At 42.1% G+C, this 19,178-nt stretch overlaps 1 protein-coding gene across 2 annotated transcripts; it reads left to right on the top strand.

Annotated features, from left to right (window-relative positions):
* The first annotated feature begins 1,098 nt into the window (after positions 1–1,098).
* Positions 1,099–15,894, top strand: FAS (Fas cell surface death receptor). Of its 2 annotated transcripts, none has more exons than XM_082052792.1 (9): positions 1,099–1,188; positions 9,011–9,176; positions 10,148–10,282; positions 12,262–12,373; positions 12,866–12,930; positions 13,285–13,356; positions 13,485–13,558; positions 13,988–14,012; positions 14,838–15,894. In XM_082052792.1, the coding sequence occupies exons 1-9, from the start codon at positions 1,159–1,161 to the stop codon at positions 15,251–15,253; spliced, it is 1,095 nt and encodes a 364-aa protein (XP_081908918.1). In that variant the 5' UTR covers positions 1,099–1,158; the 3' UTR covers positions 15,254–15,894. The 2 variants fall into 2 exon arrangements, with proteins under 2 accessions (XP_081908918.1, XP_081908917.1); XM_082052791.1 differs by having other exon boundaries at positions 13,276–13,356.
* Positions 15,895–19,178: the final 3,284 nt, after the last annotated feature.

The raw sequence follows: 19,178 nt of genomic DNA, 5'->3' as shown, positions 1-19,178 counted from the left end.
AGGCACAGCACCCAAGAGAGGTGCCTATTGTTCATCATACTCTGTGCTGCCACTGGGAAGGGAAAAAGTTTGTTATTAAAGGATGCTCCAAAGGCAGCATCTCTGAAAATGTGTCAGCAGTACATGTCATTTTATCCGGAAGTGGTTAAAAAGTCTGAAATATTTAAAACAGCAGCTATTTTTTATATTATGAACTCAGCTTATCTCTTTGGCAGCTAAGAGCGATATCAGCAAAAAAATCAAGGGTTTCTGAAAATCTGAGTCATAAACGACTGAAAAATGGTGTTTAAAATGAAAATGCCAGCTCAATTGCAGCCATGGTCTTCCCAAGGCAACGGCATCATGTCAAAACCTGAGAGATCAAAACACATACCGATTGCTGACACCATCACGTTATTTCTAACACTGTGGAGGAGGCCATACTACCAGCATTCAAACCACTGAAAGCTCGCAAGAAATACTCAAGGAGTGACTAGAAATAGCTATGAAATAGAAGTCACAGGCTTGAGTAATCCTCTCAGTAGGATAGCAAAAGGCAGTATCTTCTGCTGGAGTTAATTTAGCCTATTCTGAATGACTATTCCACTCCTACAGATTCAAGACTCCCTGCCCCAAGCCTGCCCTTACCAATATGGCAAAACTGGAGTTTTTGTCCTTGGTAGGGAGGCATTTGCTTTACTCAGCAGTTGAAGCACAGAAAGCAAATGCCTCATGTCCAGCTTGAAGTCTGTGGCATTTTGCTTTGTGACCTCAGGACCGTGCCTGGCATTCACAAACTGCAAGCAGATGCACCCGACCCCATTCATCCCAAACGCTTAAGATCGCCGTGGAGAGCGTGGTGCCCACAATACCCAAAAGAAGCTGGCGTGCCCCTGCCGCCCTGTAACAGAGCGGGGCTCAGCACAGAGAGTAGGGGGCTGCCAGCGGGCAGAACTGCCTGTCCCGCGCCCGCAGGATCACCCGGAGGCAGAAGCCCCTGCCCGGGGCTGTTTCTCGACACCGCGGGCACCCGCGGGCAGGACGGGAGGGTGCAGCCTCCTGGGGGCGGGCTCGGCCGTGTTTACCAACATGGGAGGAGCCCGGCGTGGGCAGGGCGCAGGCTGCCGGTGGCGGGACGGGCCGCTTTCACTTCGCGGAACAGCGGTGGGCAGCGGCGGCATGGCCCGGGGGCTCCTTCCCCTGCTCCTCGTAAGTGTCTGCCTGCGGGAGTGAGCGCGACGGGCGCCCGGCAGCCGGGGGGGGCGGGTGGCGGAGCCCGGCAGCGGCAGACGGGGCTGGCGCCCCGTGGAAGGGCGGGAGGCAGCGAGGACAGCCCGGCGGGGACAGCCGTAGCCTGGCGGGGACGCGGGGACTGCGACAGGCGGTGCGAGCAGAGCTGCCGCCGCCAGCAGCAACAAACTTTTTCTCGAGTTTGCACGTAACTCATTTAGGCGATTTTTTTTTTCTTTAGAAAACCCACCTTCACATTCAGGCACTTTATGGTTTTCAGTCACTTTTTTGGGTGCCAGGTGGATGTGGGCATTGTGTAAAAGCAGAGGGACAGAAGAGGGGCATAGGTGGAGGTAGCTGTCAGAGGCAGCTGGTCGTGTGCCATAGGTGCAGGGGACCCAAGGAGAGCTGTCATCAGTCTCGGTCCGCAGGCACCCAGACCTGGCTGGAGACAGTGAGGCAGGTCCACCATCCGTGCTGGTTAGTCAGCACAGTTAGATCTATGGCTGGGTATCTGCCCAGGCAAAGACCGTGTTAGTGAAAGCTGACTTGCACAGCTGGTAAAGCAATGTAAAAGCGAATACCTTTGGCAAGAACTTTGAACCACTACTGGCAGGGCCCCAGGAAAAGCTGGAGAAATAGGCCAAGTCTGGTGGCACAAAGTGCAGTGTTTACTGGAAATGGGGCAGGGCCTTCTTTTCTTGCCTTAATCATCCCCCATGCACAGTATGAGTCTCTGCAGCTTCAGAGCTTAGGTCACATGTCGAACTTTGTCATCAGTAAAGTCAACTTCACAGACACTCACTCTGAAGGGCTACTGTCAGCAAGGAAGGTAAGGAAGTGTTTCAATGTCTGTAGCAAAGAGATCTCCACTAGTACAGGTGCACTGGGCCGAAGAGCTGTAGTGGCAGGAATATCCTGGGCAGGAGGCCTGGGCACACATGGGTGCAGATGCACTGGCTCTGCCTGCACTTGGGTGGAGCTGTCCAAGGCAGCCCTGCTCTAAGAGCCCAGAGGTAGGACATGGAGAGCAAGTGGGTGGCAGTAAACCCTTCTGCATGGCAGAGCAGTAACCTGTCTGGAAATATGGATGCAGTATACGTTGCCTCCCCAGCCATAATTCTCACCTATTTCAGAGACAGCTCACTGGAGTTCACATTCAAAATCTCTTCACAGTGTGGTTACGTTGATAGGACAGGACAACTCTCCTGGACAGGCTGGAGAGTTGGGCGGGGAATAACCTAATGAAATTTAACAAGGGCAAGTGTAGAGTCCTGCACCTGGGCAGGAACAACCCCAGGTTCCAGTATAGGTTGGGAGATTACATATTAGAGAGCAGTGTAGGGGAAAGGGACCTGGGGGTCCTGGTGGACAACAGGATGACCATGAGCCAGCACTGTGCCCTTGTGGCCAGGAAGGCCAATGGCATCCTGGGGTGTATTTGAAGGGGGGTGGTTAGTAGATCGAGAGAGGTTCTCCTTCCCCTCTACTCCGCCCTGGTGAGACCACATCTGGAATATTGTGTCCAGTTCTGGGCCCCTCAGTTCAAGAAGGACAGGGAACTGCTGGAGAGGGTCCAGCGTAGGGCAACCAAGATGATTAAGGGAGTGGAGCACCTCCCTTATGAAGAAAGGCTGAGGGAGCTGGGTCTCTTTAGTTTGGAGAAGAGGAGACTAAGGGGGGACCTTATTAATGTTTATAAATATATAAAGGGTGAGTGCCATGGGGATGGAGCCAGGCTCTTCTCGGTGGCAAACAATGATAGGACAAGGGGTAATGGGATCAAGCTGGAACACAAGAGGTTCCACTTAAATTTGAGAGGAAACTTCTTCTCAGTAAGGGTGACAGAGCACTGGAACAGGCTGCCCAGGGAAGTGGTGGAGTCTCCTTCTCTGGAGACATTCAAAACCCGCCTGGACATGTTCCTGTGCGACCTCACCTAGGCGTTCCTGCTCCAGCAGGGGGATTGGACTAGATGATCTTTTGAGGTCCCTTCCAATCCCAAACATCCTGTGATACTGTGATAATGAATGCAGTTTGCTTTGGGGTTTGGCAGGTTAAAATCAGGTGTTAGGGTAAAAGCTATCTAACACGTAGTAAACTATTTTAAGTGATTCAGACGGTTATATCCATATCTCTCCACAAAGTACCAGAGCATAGCTAAATACAAAGAAGTATTTTCATCTGCTGACATAAGTGTATATTTTCTATTTGTGTACAGGAGCAGCAAACAACTAGCAAAAATATCAATCTAGCTTAGTATTGTAGAACTAGTCACAATATAAATTAAGGTAAAAATCACTTTCTCTTATCATTCCTATTCTTATTTTTCTCTTGTTTCCAAATTTTGATACTCCTTAGAAAGACTGTAGCAATCACACATACTTCCTATTTTTTAAAAAGTATAGGCTTTTTTTTTAATTAGCATGTTATTCCACTACTTATAAATCAGTAAACCTGAGCGGCATTTGACATACTAATTTGATTAAACTGGAACACAAAAGAAGTTTGTTGAATGAGCCCTCAATTTTGCAAGCAACTCCATGTTGCACTGAAGTAGGAGCACTGGTAGGGATAGTCATGCAAAGTAGCAATGGCCTACATAGTTATAAAACATCTAACTTTACCCTGTAAAACAAGCCACAATACCATATACTACTCAGAGACACAATCTAAAGGAATAGGCCATATTAAGAGCGTGAAGTGTTATCTAAATATTTTGTAATTATCTGATATGGCTACAGAGCCATTAGTGTTCTGGAATTTTAGAAGACATACCTTTGAAAACAGGACTCCTGCATTACTGTGCTGACCCTTCTTTCTCATTTCCTGGACAACTAATGCACACATTTAAATGTATATGTATAAACAGCCATAAGGTCATGGGATGACCCAAGAGTCAGCTGAAAAGTACAGAGGCCCCAATTCTGGAAACATTTGTCTGCTCACATTTCCACAGTTAACTGCCTTTATCTTTCAGGCAACTCATTCAAAGAAAAAGTGCCAACAAGAAAACCTGTATGGTTTTACAAAGGGAAAAAGGGGAAGAGTTCCTAAATTTCTACACTGTCCAGCTCTTATTCATCTTAGTCACAACATCAAAGTTAGGTGGGAGCTGTTAATATTGCTCCAACTCTCCCAAATTCTATAATATTTATTACGTGTTCACTAATACAGTGCTCCTACAAAACAAAATAAAAAGAAAAAAAAAACAAACAACCAAACAACACAAAAAACACCAGCCATAGAACCCCCACCCCCTCAATATATTGCCATAATTTGCATATGAGTCAGCTGAGATGTTAAATAGTAATGGATTGAATTTGGACAGTGACTATTTTAAGACACCTGACAGTAACTGAGACTTCTGCCTCTCACAGGCACTGAACACATGCATCTGACTTGAGATTTAAGAAGCTCAGGATGTTCTGGTTGTGGGGAAATACCAGCTCCCATTGCTGGGCTTCAGAAAATGGAACTGGATTCTTTTTGTCCTTCTCATAAAAGATTTTTAAACGTGAAACACTATTTTCAGTGGCTATTTTGATGCTAACTATCAACTTCTGCCTTGGTGGGGGGAAATAAAAAGAGATGGGGGAAAAATTATACTGGAAATATTGGAAACAGAAATTACTTGTCATTGTAAGAGATCTGGCATAGAGAACCCTCTTAATAAATAGTGTGAAATGACTTTTTGAAAAACCATCCTGACAGGCTTAACGCAAGGGAGATTAATTGCATAGAAAACTCTCTTACAATAGAGTTAACTCTAGCAACCATTTGTCAAAAGTATCATAAGCAAATCAAAATTCAGAAAATAAGTTCAAGTTTTTTCTCAGCTCTAACTAGGCAAAGAGCAAGAAAAATCCCCCCTCTCCCCTTTTTATTAACCCATAGAAAGCCCCTGATGAGTTCATGTACATTACCCCACATAACAAGGGTGGAGTAGAAAAAAAAAAAGGCAACCAAGCTCTGAAGGCATCAATCTTCTCATCCATAGACATCTATGGATTAGAAATGGGAGGACTGGCAGCTAAAATTAAAGTGTATTATAAAGATAACAGGAGAAAGCAGGGACAGGTTTGGGTTTGGGGTTTTTTTGTTTGTTTGTTTTTTCTTTGGGGTTAAAAGCTGTAAGGCTTTAAAAAGCCCTATATGCAAATAACATGTTCACACACTTCCAGAGCTGACATTAGATCCCCGTAAGGTAGGTCTGCTGAAACTTTTCAGTTGAAGGAAGTTGACCTGTTACGATCAATACTCTGATACAGGAAGAACTGGAGGCCTGAGAATGCTAAAAATCACACAGGTTTTCAAAGAAACAAAAGTTCCTGTCACTCTACCCTGGGAAGACAAATGAAACAGTTTTTTTAAGTCTCCTTAGCAGATGCCTGTTGGTGGAAGCATTTTGAGGGACTCCATGGGAGAAAAGGAAAGGGAGGTAGAAAGGTCTCTTAAATGTCTAGGCAATGCAAAAGGAGAGAAACCCCAAAATTTTGTTTCATATTATAATTTTTATGGATTCCACTAAGGCTAGATGTCCCTGATTGATTGCTTTTATTCCCATTAACTACTCAGTTCAATCTAAGTCTTCAGTTTAGATATGACAACTGGTTTTTTATGTTAAGATAAGAAAGGTAGAAGAGAGCCTCTGTGAGTCATTTTAGGCTGGGAACATACAGCTGCTGTTTGAATATACACACCACAAAAAAGCACCTATCACCCCTTCCTCTTGTGAAAGCCCCTAAAGTGCTTCCTTTCCACTATTAGCACTCACTGCTCAGTGACAAGGAAAGCAATTGAGGTGTGCACAGGAAGCCATATGACTATTAACTTTTCTTCCTATAAGACATACCAAAATTTCTGTATAACAAATGGATTGCAAATCCAGGAGGAGAAAAAAAAAAGTTTGAAAAAAATAAGGTGCCGCTTTGAAAGCTATAAAATCTCCACAGTTGTCTTATTATTCCTTGCACAGGCGGGTGATGCAAGACATCCCTGTGAGCAGAACTGATGCAGGTGTTTCATGCTGTTAGGTGTCAAATTCTGAGAAGTGATCCCCACTTCTTGTAACAGTACCAGGAAGTTCATGTCTGTGAGTGACAGCGGAGAGTTCAGTCAAAAAGTGTTGTATTTCTGCCCAGCCTCATTATATCAGCACAGCCTGTCTGTATAAAAGTGTGAGAAGCAGAGGAGTTTCTTCATGTGAAGGAAGGCTGTGTCTGTGCATGCACTGTGATTGCAGGCATTCAGTAAACACAAAAAGAAACTCTGCTAGGTTTTACTGATATTAGTAATTTAGAGAGATGTTTCCTTCTTTCATCATACCCTATTTTCTGCATGACTCTGTACATTCTCTTTCTTTGTGTATGCTCTGTGCTTTCCCAGCGCTATTCAGTTTCTCTGCTGTGCCCAGGTAGTTTGCGGGTGTGCTAGGGCTGTGGTTATTGTCACTCTCCCTCTTCTCTTTACTCTTGCCCAAGGTCTTTTTTTCCTCTCCAAAACTGCTTGACTTCTCTCATCTGAAAAGGGGAGATGTGGACACCGAAAGCAGGACAGAGAGCATCCCTGTGGGCACAGAGCTTCGTCAGGCACGGCTGCAAGGGCAGGCGAGGAGGTGGGAGCCAGGCCATTGCAGCAGGGCGAGTACTGCTGAGCTGGGGCAGGTTTGTCAGTGTCAGCTCTGATGTTGCAGTGTAGTGGGGCTGGTGCTGTGCTTCTTGCTCACCCAGCTGAGCCACAGTTCCTCCGTTGGCATGAGGAGAGGAAGGGGTCATTTCCCCACCAGCTCCCTCATGCATTTGTATTGGCCCACCATGCACCCCAGCCACACCACAGCCTGCCCAGCTGGACACCCCCAGCACCGCTGGGTTTCCTGGGATGGCCAGAGATCCGTGGTGCTGCCTCAGTGCCTCCCCACCGTGACAACTGTCTCGCTTCTAACCCTTCTGCTGGCTAGGGCCTCACGGCAAATGGGCTGGCTGAAGCATCATGATCCTCCAGCTCAGAGAGCTGGGACAAAACCTGTCCCCCAAGTGCTGTCCTGTGACTGTCCCCTCCCTCAGCCCAGTCCAACACGTGGCAGAGGAGCAGTGGAGGTGTGGGTCCTCACCCTGCTTCAGGGAAAGCCCAACCAGACTGGATGCATGCCTCCAAAAACTAATTGCTAGGAAGCAGTCAATTGGACTTTCTATCCCAGTTTTTAGTAAGATGGAGAACAAATCATGCTAATTTGGCACATCATTTGACAGCTTTTGTTAAGGCCTTACATTAACTTCTTAACATCATTACACTGGGATTTGGAAAAGAGCATCCTCAAAGCTTTGGCAGCAAAGGAAGAGATTCAGAGCACTGCATGGGGAAAGTGGCTGGCTGAACATGTGTACCCAGTTTCTCAAGTGCTAAACTGCCTTTTTTATCAGTTGAAGCTTCTCCTCCAGGTGCAAACAAAGGCCTTCCTAATTTCAGTCTAGTAATGAATATTATCTACATTTTAAAACAGATGGCTGCTAAGGACAGAAATTGTTTTTCACCTTCCCATCCTCTGAATAGACTAGAGGATCACAAGAAGTGGCTACTGTAGAAGTCAGCAGACAGTGGTCATATTGGTTACTTCAATTAATTAGCCCCAGATAACACTTCCTTCACTTGAGAGCCCAGTTTGAAATCCAAACCCATTTTTCAGTAAGTTAATATGTGCGGCAATTAAAGCTTTTTCTTCATCTAACTAAAGTTACAGTCAGCATCGAGGCAGTTTCACACAAAATCATGAAGATTGGATTAATCAGCCATTAAATATCACCCTCTGGCAAGCAAAAAAAGAAAAAAAAAAAAGTGTAACAATAAAACAACCAGTCCTCAAAATATTAGAGAATTCTTTAAACATGTTTGTCCCTTGTTGTTAGCACTAGCAGATACAGTAAAATTTGTATTAAGCCGCAATTCAGAAGTGTTCTAAGGTAACCAGTCATTCAGAATAAAACTCTTTCAAATATCCAAAACAAAATCAAAAAGAAATTATTCTATTCAAGGTGTTTTGCATGCTGATTTATAAACTGTGAGTGAATCTGTGACTGGCAGGACTTCAGTCCATGCAATGCACCATTGGTACAAGAATCTGCCAGTTTGTATGGCACCTCATTCTCCACTAATGTCCTTTCCAAAAAAGGTACCCTGCCATCGCCCTTCTTCACAACTTGGCCTGTTCTTTCTTTTTGCCAAGGACAATAGCACTGCTTCATTTCTTCCCAAGCATCATTTTTTCCCCTTCCTCAGTATCTCTTACGGTATATATCTCCAAGTCTTTTGTAAAAAATTAGCAAGAGTAACGAACGTAGTGCTCAACTTAGAAGTTAAGACTTCAAACTCTTCAAAACAAGGACTGTCTTAATTTTTACTGCTAAGACTCCACACAGACAGTAACACATAAATAAAATAAATAATGAAAATGTTCAAATAATTCCAAACTATCAGCAGAAACTGAGTTAAGTAAAAGCAGGGTGGCCTCAGGCTCTTCTGCATAATAGTATTTCTAGAAGGGAATCTAGTTCTTCAGCCAACAATCATTACATATCTCCATTATATAAACATCTCACACTCAATGCGTGTGAAGTATATACAGAATTCCACAAAAAACATTGCCAAGAGGAAGGCAAACTATAGCAGATCTATCCTACTAATTTTCCCACCTTACTCGCAAAACAGTCCGATATTCCTTGACAGTTTTTTTTGGTGTTTTGTTTTTGTTATTTTTTGTTGGGGTTTTTTTGTTTTTCAATAACTTGCTATTCTTTTCTCCTAGGTAGTTATCTTCATAATTGAAACACGATGCAAAAATAATACTGAAGCTCTAATACACACAGCTTACAATAAATTAATTACAAGGAGGATCATTGCTAAGAGGGAAACTAAGTGTAAACTAGATGAATACATTTCACATAATGAGTGTTGCAAGAAATGTGAACGTGGTGAGTATCATTATAAGACTATTGAAAAGTCATTAATAGCAGAAACCACAATGTGCAGAATTGCTTTCTGCTGGACAGTGAAGTGGCATGCTGTGGTTTTCTGGGTGCAATGCTTCATTCTAGCTCCGTCTTTCTCTATTGCAGGACATCAGACACTTCTAAAAGTAATTATTGAGCTCAGTGCCCCAATAACTTTTTGCTACAGATAGTAGTTCTCACATAGCATGCTTGTCACAAAAGAGCTATATACATCTTTGAAAGAGGTTTTCCAATTTTTGCATGTCCAGTTGTGTTTAGTGTGCTCTCCTTCAGTCCTAAATTGAAGGAAGAGAGGGGATGATCAAATCTTACATATACTGCCTCGGTTCAACAGGCATGAGGCCCTGGATAGGGAATGCAGTGACTTGAGGAGCAGGTGGCAATGGCAGTACATTGCTGCCCACCCTAGAATGAGGAGAGTCTGTTCCCAATTAGGAATGGTCCAGACTGAATAGGTATGAGCAGAACCAAACTACAATATGGAGGGAGGTGGTAAAAAGTGACAAAGTCACCCCGCATCCTCCATCAAAAACAACTCCTGCAAAGCAAAAAAGGCAGATTGTGATTGCAGGAGAATTCAGGCTCAATATGCATGCTTGACCCACTTCTGAGAGAAGTGGGGTCAATGTTAAAGGCATAAAAAAACTCGCCTCTCAAACCATTTAGGGACATGTTTTAGGGCTAGAGTTAGTTTAGGTTATGGTTGGACTGGATGACCCTGAGGGTCTCTTCCAACCAAAATGATTCTATGATTCTACGATTCTATATTCCTGAAGAGCATATAGGTATGCATAAAGAATATAGATTCTGTCCAGGTTAGCAAATCAAAAAGTATAAGGGATTAAAAAGAGAGTCTGATATAGGTCTTAGAGCCGATGGATTTTGTCCAGAGGTACCGCAAATCTTAATTCTTGTTTTTTCTGTCTCTACAGGTTTTGTTAAAAGGGTCATCTGCCCAACAAATACTAGTGAACACTGTGTTCCATGTACACATGGAAAGGACTATACGGATCATGTAAATGATTTGGACGAGTGTTTGAGATGCTCTTCATGTGACAGCATATTTGGTACATCTATAGAAATAGCAACTCTAGCAATGACTTTTTTGATACAGGATTTGACTGAAAATCTCCACAGTAACCTGAATAGTGGGTAGCATGCAGATTAAAATGTTATAGTGGTAGTACGTGAAGAAACTTTTGACAAAGTCATAGATTTAACCCCCAGTTCCCTTTCATCAGGCACAAAGTGGGAAGAAGAACAAGCTATGTTGGTCCATTATTTATCCTTGTATTTACCTTTGCTCGGCCAAAGTAATGCTTGAAAAGCAGACCCTATACAAGCTAGTCAGAATGAAAGAAGATCTCTCTCTCTCCTTCACCCTCTGTTTAAAAGAAGGGGGGTATTGTAAGAAGCAGGGATGGGAGAACTCCCAACAGTTTATTTCATAGTCTTTCATGTAATTAATAATATTATTTTAAATTGCTGGGGCTGAAAGAGTGATGTCTTTTATACATCCAAGATGCTGTGTGGGTTACAGGATCAAATTGAGACTAAAAGGCATGCCCTACTTGGTCAGACCAGTGGTCCACCTACCCCAGTATTCTGCATTCAGCAGTGGAGGCAAGAGGTTCTATTTAGAGAAAACACAAACCAACCTGTGTACTTCCCATGGTCTGTTCCCTGCAAAGTCTAGCAGCATCCACAGTTGTGGGAAAGAAAATTAGAAGGTCCAACCCTACTTAGTAATTTTGGAATCAATTTATGTGCCCTTTGTGCATGAACCTGTTGGAGGACCCAGGTGTCAGAAAGTCGCTACCTGTTCCATAAATACCCATCATAGTTTTGTTTTGTTTTTAAATCCATTAAACTGATCTCCTAGCTGTTCCACCAGGTGTGTCCTGCAGTTCTAGTACACCTGTATTGAGAGAGTGATGGTTCTGTATTCCTCATATCCAAAATCCAGTTTGGTGAATGGAGAGACAGCTCTTAACTCCAATACTGTTGTACTCAGATCACCTGCTGGAACATCAGTCTTTAGTGCTTTCCCCTTCCTTTAACACCACCATATACATAGAAAATTTTCCTCTCATTAGCTACTATAATGAGCATTTTTGGATGGGTAATGAAGTTGAGTACAGCAAAACAATTTAGCGTTTTGTACAGTGCTACAAAGGAGACTATTAGTTAAACTGAAGGGGAAAGAAAGGGTGATGGGATGACCAATCACATTATCCCATGGACAATAATGTAGTTGAAGATAAGTCAGTAAAAAACATTAGGTAGAAGGAAAATTAGTTCTGAAGTTCCATGAGAACCATTCTTAGGATCATTCATGTTTGATATTCTAATGGATGGGTTCAGCACTGGTTTCACAGTAGAGCTTTATCAATTTTTTTTGAAAGATAGTATGTTTTCCTGTTACAGCAGGGCACTGAATGTGATAACTCAAAAATTCACTTCTATTCCTATATACCTATGAAATTCTTAATGCAGAAATATTTTTTCATAGATGGAGATAGCTTCATCATGTACACCGAGGATAGGAGCAGATTAATTAACTTGCTTCCATACTTAAGCACAGTATATATTAGCTAAAAGAGACAGTGGAATTCTTCACCATTGAAGGTCCTCAAGAAGAGCTAAACTTGTCTGTCCAGAAGAGTAAATATCTTGTCTCTGACGTCAAGCAGGGAGATGGGTTACATGATCTTCTGAGTTTCCTTCTGGCTTTACACTTCTGAATGGGAAAAAGAAGCTGACAACATTAGACAGTGCCAAATTAATTGTCTTCTACCAAGTATTTGTGGTGTGATCAGGTTTTTGAGCTCCTGGCCAGCAGAGGTCTCTTTGCCATCTCCATCCTTCCAGTGCTCCAGCAACAGGGCTCCTTATAAAAGCTGTGTTGTTCTTACAGTTGAGGCTCACCCGTGCCAACAGTGGTAGAGCTAAAAGCACATAAGTTTGAGGACAAGAGCGTGTGAGCAGAGGCCAGCTTTTAAGGTCTACTTTTTCAAACTACCAAATTTCAAAAAATTTATTTTAGGTTTGGCAGTTGCAAAGAACTGTACCCCGGAACGGAACACGGAATGCACCTGTGCAAAGAATCATTTTTGCAATTCTTCTGTACCATGTAGGCACTGTGATTCATGTACCATGTAAGTTTATTACTTCATTGTTAAATATGAAGTTGTTAATATCATGTTATCACACTTCCTTTTTCCAACCAGTTTCAAGACAGAGGCTAAGGTCCTGTATAACCTGAGGGAAAACATACTAGTTTTCCTTTGCACTTAGCTTGTTGAGCTGACTTTGCTCAGTCAACTTAACTTGCATCCATGCAGGCTTTCCAAAGGCATGCAGAAAAACTTCTATACATCCATTATATCTGTATACGTTTGTCAAAAAATGTAATGTAGTATCTGAACTTTTCTGTTATCTTTGTGTGATCTTCTGTTACATTTGGAAAATAATTTCCACACCTTTTTCCTCTCCCATGCCTTTCCATACCTATTAAATTCCAAACTCCAACTTCTTGATATAGGAAATATTTAGCTGAGAAAGTGTTTGAAGATTTCGCTTTGCTCTGTTGACAGGGTTATAAGGAGAGAAACAAATTCCATAATGATTTTTGTTCATGTTTTCTGCAGATGTGAAAGTGGTGTAACTGAAAAAGAATGTACTCCAACTTCAGACACTGTGTGCGGAATGGAAGGTATCATTTTAAATTGTAGCATGGTCTGGCATATGCTGTAGTTTGAGAGACTATTGCAATTGTACTGTTCTACACAATGGCCCACAGTGTAGGGCATCATATCTACTGGGCCCTGTACTGACCTGTGGGGCATGATCCCTCTTTTCCCATAATCACTGTCCAGATGTAGGAGCCATTACTTCTTTTTAGGGGTGACTCATGATAGGTAAGACTTAACAAAGAGGTAGCTTCTACCATTAGGAAACAACAGAAAGGCTTTTATAATCTGATGTAATCTTCTTTAACATTTAGCGTGTCTTGCTGTATTGCATTTCTTGACTTAACTTTCATGTAATGCTTCTAAAGTTCCAACAGGAGTGCCAGCGTGGGCCATTGCTTTCATAATTTTGTTAGTACTATTTGTACCAACTGGAGCAATACTCTGGTGTAAGTGATTCCCTATTCCTTGTTCCTATCAATATTCTGAATAAGATATTCAGGCACTCAGATGTATTATATCCTTGGAGTCCAGATATACTCTGTCCTGGATTTGAAAAATGCTTTTTTTGTTTCAGGGAAGAGAAAACAGATGGATTGTACTAGAAAGGAGAACCTGGGTGAAATAATCCCCATAACAGGGGTTTCTTGTGTAAGTATTGTTGCTTAGATCACAAAAACCCAGCTTCATGAAAGGAACTTTGTTTCATTTAAATTACTGGGACTCTGCAAGCATGAGGATGCCTCTCTTCTGTGACAATATTGAAGTAAATTTCACCATAAGGACTCTTTTGGGAGACGTCAAAGAAACAAGATCAAAACTACATAAATCGTCAAAGTACCTGTCCCAATGCACACTTCCAGGCAACAGCAATTGTGAAGTGATTCCCCAAGCTTACCCAAGTCAAAAGAGGTCCCTCTCTCTGATCTGATTCCCTTGCTTATTGAACAGGGCAATAATGAAGAAAACTAAAAGAAAATTACAAAAGTCAGGTGTCATGAAATGTGTTTATCTTCTTATACAATGTTAGTGTTTTACAAAACTTGTTTCTACTCATTTCTCTCTTGTTTCTCTTTTCAGGACAATGAACCTCTCATATACCCAGGTAAGAGAGAATTTCTTAAAATACAGTAGAAGGGAAAAAATACAGACAAGGACATCCTACACTAAAAGAAAAAAAAAAAAAAAGCATATTTTTGTGTAGACTTCTCCACTGTCAAGAGTTGTCATTCTAGCACAACAGTGAATACTTACTAAAGAAATGCCAGTTGATATTGTGCTTATTAAGACATTTAGTCATATAATGAAGAGTTGCCTCAGGAGGAATTTCTGTTGTATAGGAAGCAATTATTAATTGATAACAGGTGAATTTCTGTTCTGCATGTGGTACAGGCACTAGAAGACAGAAAGCTGAATTTCTAGAATTATGGATAATTATGAAAATAGAGTAGTCCCATACCCAACAGTGGGATTGCAGAAACACAAACCTGCCTTATGTTCAAGGTCGAATTCACAGTAGTATTACACAATAGGAATAGAACATAAGCTGTATTCCAACAAAACAGACCTGTCCTGTTCCAGTACCTTTCCCAACACTATTTTGAGCAAAACAGGTACATGAGGCAGAACCAGACTTTAATGATAGACGAGAACATAATAGGTTTCAGAGGGAACTGAGATTCTATTTCAAGTGGCAGAAAACAATATGGGTGCAAACCTAAATATTTGAATTACATAGCATTTGTTAGGAACATGTAAAAGCAGACCTACTATACATTGTAAAAAAAAACAAACACATATAAAAGATACTGACCCAGGAATACTTGTAATTAATGTCTTTTGGACAGAAAAAGTATCAACTATGAGCACAGGTAATAAAAAACAGTAAGATGTAAGTGCCAAGAGCATTAATTTTCTTTTGCGTTTCTAGATATTGACCTGAGCAGCCATGTTGCTGGTATTGTGGAGCAGATGACACTCCCAGAAGTCAGGACATTTGTTCGTCATCACCAGATACCAGAACCTGTCATAGATCAAACTCTTCGGGATAATTATAGTGATACATTTGAACAGAAGATTAAGTTGTTTCAAGTCTGGTATCAAAGACATGGGATAAAAAGAGCCTACGGAACCCTAATAAGCAGCCTGAGAGAGCTTAAGATGTGCACTGTAGCTGATAAAATTGAGGAAAAAATGAAGGCAGCCATTTCCAGCTGTCAGGAAGGGGGACAGTCTTATGGTGATGACACTGAGCAAAGCAAAACCTGCAATCCCAGAAGTACAAACTCTTACAATGATAGTGCTGACCTAAGTAAAAACAATTCTGGTAGTCTGGAAGAGACATAGCACAGAATCATTTGAAAATTACTTCAAACCAGTATTTTTCTAGCAATATAAATAACAAAGCTTTTAAATGCCCATTTTCATTGGCAGTTTGTTTCAAAGGAGTTATATGAACATGGAATACTTAGGATTTTTGCAGCAGTATCTTTCCTTTAAAAAAAAGTCTTAGCTTTTTTTTAGTTGTTAAGAATTAGGAGGAGATGTTTTATGGCTTATATTCTACAAGGTAGCACATAAAAGTCCAGCTTTAGGATTCACTACAAGATGAAAAAAAAATAGTCATTATTTGAAGAAAAGCTTTAGTCTAAGTGTATGGCTCTGCATTACTTCATCAATGTAATGTTTTGCTTACATTAAAATAGTGGGCTGTTGCATTTTTCAAAATGAAAACTCTGTTATTAAGTGTCTACAACGTGTACCAAGAAGAATACTTGAAAAGAAAAAAATTATCAATTTCTAGTACAGGTGTTGCTGTATAATTAAATTCCACTCTGTTGTAAATGAGATTTCTCCCTTGTATAGAAGCACCTGTGTGTATACAGAGTTTTGTATATGTGTGTGTGTATTTATACATGTGTGTTTATATATGCAGGTTTGCTATACAAAAGCTCCCAGAGCTAAATAAAAAAAGATTTCCCTTGTTCTCTGCATTGATTACAAGCCTTATCTAATGTTAAAACCCTTCAAAGAAGCAGGAGCTGAAGCAGCACAGCAGAACCATGGTTTTTGGAAGGCAAACTGCACAAATGATGTAGTGTCCATGCGCAAGTCTGCAACACTAGTTTTTCTAATGCAGGAACTGATACAATGAAAACACCTTCACTTAAAAAAAATACAAGACACCTTACCTTTCTTACGTCTCAGAGTGCAGAGGGCTCAGCTCCCGAATTCAAAGAACCAGTAGTCCTGGGCTGCTTTGCAGTGAAGCCATTCCTGCTCACATACCCATTTATGCAAAGCCTCACAAAACCTTTCAACAGATGAGGAAACCTCAGTGAAAAGGATTGGTATTTCCAGGTCACACAGCAAGCAGGATGACCTTCTTTAGCTCTACCATTAGTTCACCAGGCAGAATGTCCAAACATTGCCAAGACTCAGCCAAAGCACAAGGAGACATACCTGGACTCACTCCCAGCCGGGATGTGGGGCAGGGTCCAGTTGCTGCCACCTGGCCCCAGGGGTGTGGAAGGGCAAGGCAGGTCTGGCAGCAGGGTGCCAGGTGCCAGCAATCAACCCCCAGGCAACGCCAGGCACCCACAGCTGTGTGGAGCTGCTCCTAAAGGTCATGCTGCTAGAAGTGAGGTGCCTGGAAGGGTGGTGTGTGGCCCTTAAAAACAGCCAGGCATCTGTGTATGGCATTAAGCAGGAGTCTGAAAGGAAAAGCAGGACTCAGATTATTTTCAAAAACTTTAAGACTTTCATAGGCCTGACCCACGGAAGATCTGAAGGGCATAGAGCATACTGTTGACAAGCCCAGACCTGGAGCAGGTCTCCAGGTCTCAAGCATCACATAGGTGCTAAATACTCAGAAAAATCTTCCATCCCACTTTGGAGCTTCTTACCTATAATGTTTCTGCATTTTTAAAGTGTCTAATCAGTCAGCTTGCCACTACCATACTGCCAAAATCCCCACACTGTGCTGCTTTTCCAAGGAAAACCTTCAGGCTGCTGTAGCTGGATGGTTTAACAGCCATGCACCAGAACTGTGCACCTATGGACTGATTAAGGCATAGCATTGTATACATGACTTGTGCATGCTATCTGTGTACAGATCCACATGCTGCAACAGTGTGTTGCTCTTTGCCTTATTTTGGTCAGGCTCCACCTGTATAGGAGAACAAAATGTCTGCCTTTCAGCAAAGCAGCACAGCAGTGACAGAGGCTGTGCCATTTCTCCTGGGTTGCAGTTAGGCAGAAGCACGGTCAAGACAGGAAGGAAGGAAAGCTCCATGCTCTCACAAGCCCTGGTAGACAGGCTGCTCCCTGTACTGTGTCCCACCCAGGAACGCATAACGTAGCTTAAAGGTGTGTTGGCAGGTGCTTTACTTGAACTTTGACTTTTATTGGCTTCTGGCTATATCTCTCAGAGTAAAGCATCTGACCATCAGAAAATAAGGTTGTCCACCTCTCAGGGATTCAGTGGATCAGTTAGTAAGACTGATCTGAACCAATCTTAAAGCAGAGACACCAAACCTCATAAATTTGTGGCTGTGAAATAGAATGAGAAATTTTTCTTTCGTCACACCGGAATTCCCCAACCACAGTACAAGGATGGTTAAAAAAAGAAGTCCCTGAGCAATGAGTCATATTCTCCTTAGGAGACATCTGCAAGGCTGAACCCAGACTGCCACTAACTCTAGTTGTTAGCATACATAGTTTTTTATTTTTCTTCTTAACTAGAACAGTGCATCAAATAAGAGACTGGTTGTATTGTACAGTTAGTTTTACAAAGGAGTGCACATGTGTCTGTTCTGCAGTCAGCAGTGCAGCATAGAGCTATCTGATCAAAATTAGAGTATCTGGACCAGGGACCAAAAGCTATTTAGTTCTGCTGACCTATGGTTACACACACAGCTTTCCATGGCCTCTTTTTCAAGCTAGGGCTACACAGGAAAATCATACCAAGCGGGATATATTAGCACTGTTTCACATTTTGCTGTCACGTTTCCTTCTCAGAAGTAAAGCCAGTGATGAGTCTCATGCTGATAAGCAAGATGACTGCCACCACCATAGCTGCTCATTGAAATATAGTTCTGGTATCTTTATGCTCTGCACTTTGCACACTTGAAATGACCAGCCTCTTTCTCCTAAATGACAAGTCTGTATCATGAGCAGTGTAAAATAACTCCTTTCTCAGCTTGAGGCGGGGGGGGAGGGGGTGGAAGCGGGCTGGCGGGGGGGAAAGGCAAACTACAGAAATTACTTTGAGAACTGAAACTCTCCTGTTTTATGGAAACCCATCATCAGAAAAGCAAGTGGAAACTGAAACAGAAACTTGACCGGGGAATGACTTGGCACATTTTGAAAAGCAAATTTCAAAGAGGAAGCTCCCTATTCAGGAAGCTAAAAGTTTGCAAAACACTTGCTTTTATTATTCAAATAGTAAAAACAGAACTATTGTTATTTAAAAATAACAACAGTAGAAGAATGGGAACATAGAAATAAAAGGCTGATGATCTCACTTCAGTCCCCTGCAAACCGAAAGTGACCATACAAGTGAGGAGACTGTTCATAAATTCCACAGGCTATTCTGCTGATCACCCATGCTGCAAACTGTAGAATAGTTCCTGCTGCCCTGCAAACACTCGTAACATCTGTGTGGAGACAGAAATGAGATCCCTATGGCAGTACAGCACCAGAAAAAAGCAGGAGAGGTTCAGCACAGGTCTAATATACAGGGTTGCTCCAATATGAAAAATTATTTTTAAAGTTATCCTGCAGGCTGCCAGTTCTTGAAAAGACATGGCTGAGAAGTGCTGAGTACAGAGTCTGAAATATTTTTGCACAGATAGCATAACAAGCATTTTAAAGTGTGAGAGAGCCATAGGCTTATTTCCTGTATAGAGAAGATGGAAGGAAAACAATACGAATTTGTGAGAAGACTAAAACTGTATTGGGAAAAGCCTTGGGCAGTCTCCTTGTTTTGAAGGAAGATACAACCTCGAAACTCACATTCCACTCTTGCTGTTTGTCAATACTTTGGTTTTGGACTTGAAAGGGAAGTTCACATTCCTGCTATCCCACTGCTAGCAAGAGGAAAAATCCCCACCATGCATATCTGGCCTCTAGTACAGAGCTGCGGTTGAGAATTAGGAGGGATGTGGGAACAATCACAGAACTTAACATACAGTCAGTGTGTTCTGGATAGCTTTTCAGTGGTTTTAGCTCCTTTCCAAACTGAAAGCAAGACTTTTAAGGCAGACAGAGT

The sequence above is a fragment of the Streptopelia decaocto genome, assembly GCF_964273445.1.
Source record: "Streptopelia decaocto genome assembly, chromosome: 5".
In the NCBI taxonomy this organism is placed as follows: Eukaryota; Metazoa; Chordata; class Aves; order Columbiformes; family Columbidae; genus Streptopelia; species Streptopelia decaocto.
The sequence above is the reverse complement of the archived record's forward strand: the minus strand, read 5'-3'. Positions and strand labels throughout refer to the sequence as shown.

What these genes read in the sequence shown, in the direction of transcription:
- FAS (XM_082052791.1), top strand. Translation starts at nt 1,159, where the DNA reads ATGGCCCGGGGGCTCCTTCCCCTGCTCCTC. An exon ending in GGCTCCTTCCCCTGCTCCTC is followed by an intron (nt 1,189 to 9,010) that starts GTAAGTGTCTGC and finishes CTTTTCTCCTAG; the next exon opens with GTAGTTATCTTCATAATTGA. An exon ending in TGAACCTCTCATATACCCAG is followed by an intron (nt 14,013 to 14,837) that starts GTAAGAGAGAAT and finishes TTGCGTTTCTAG; the next exon opens with ATATTGACCTGAGCAGCCAT.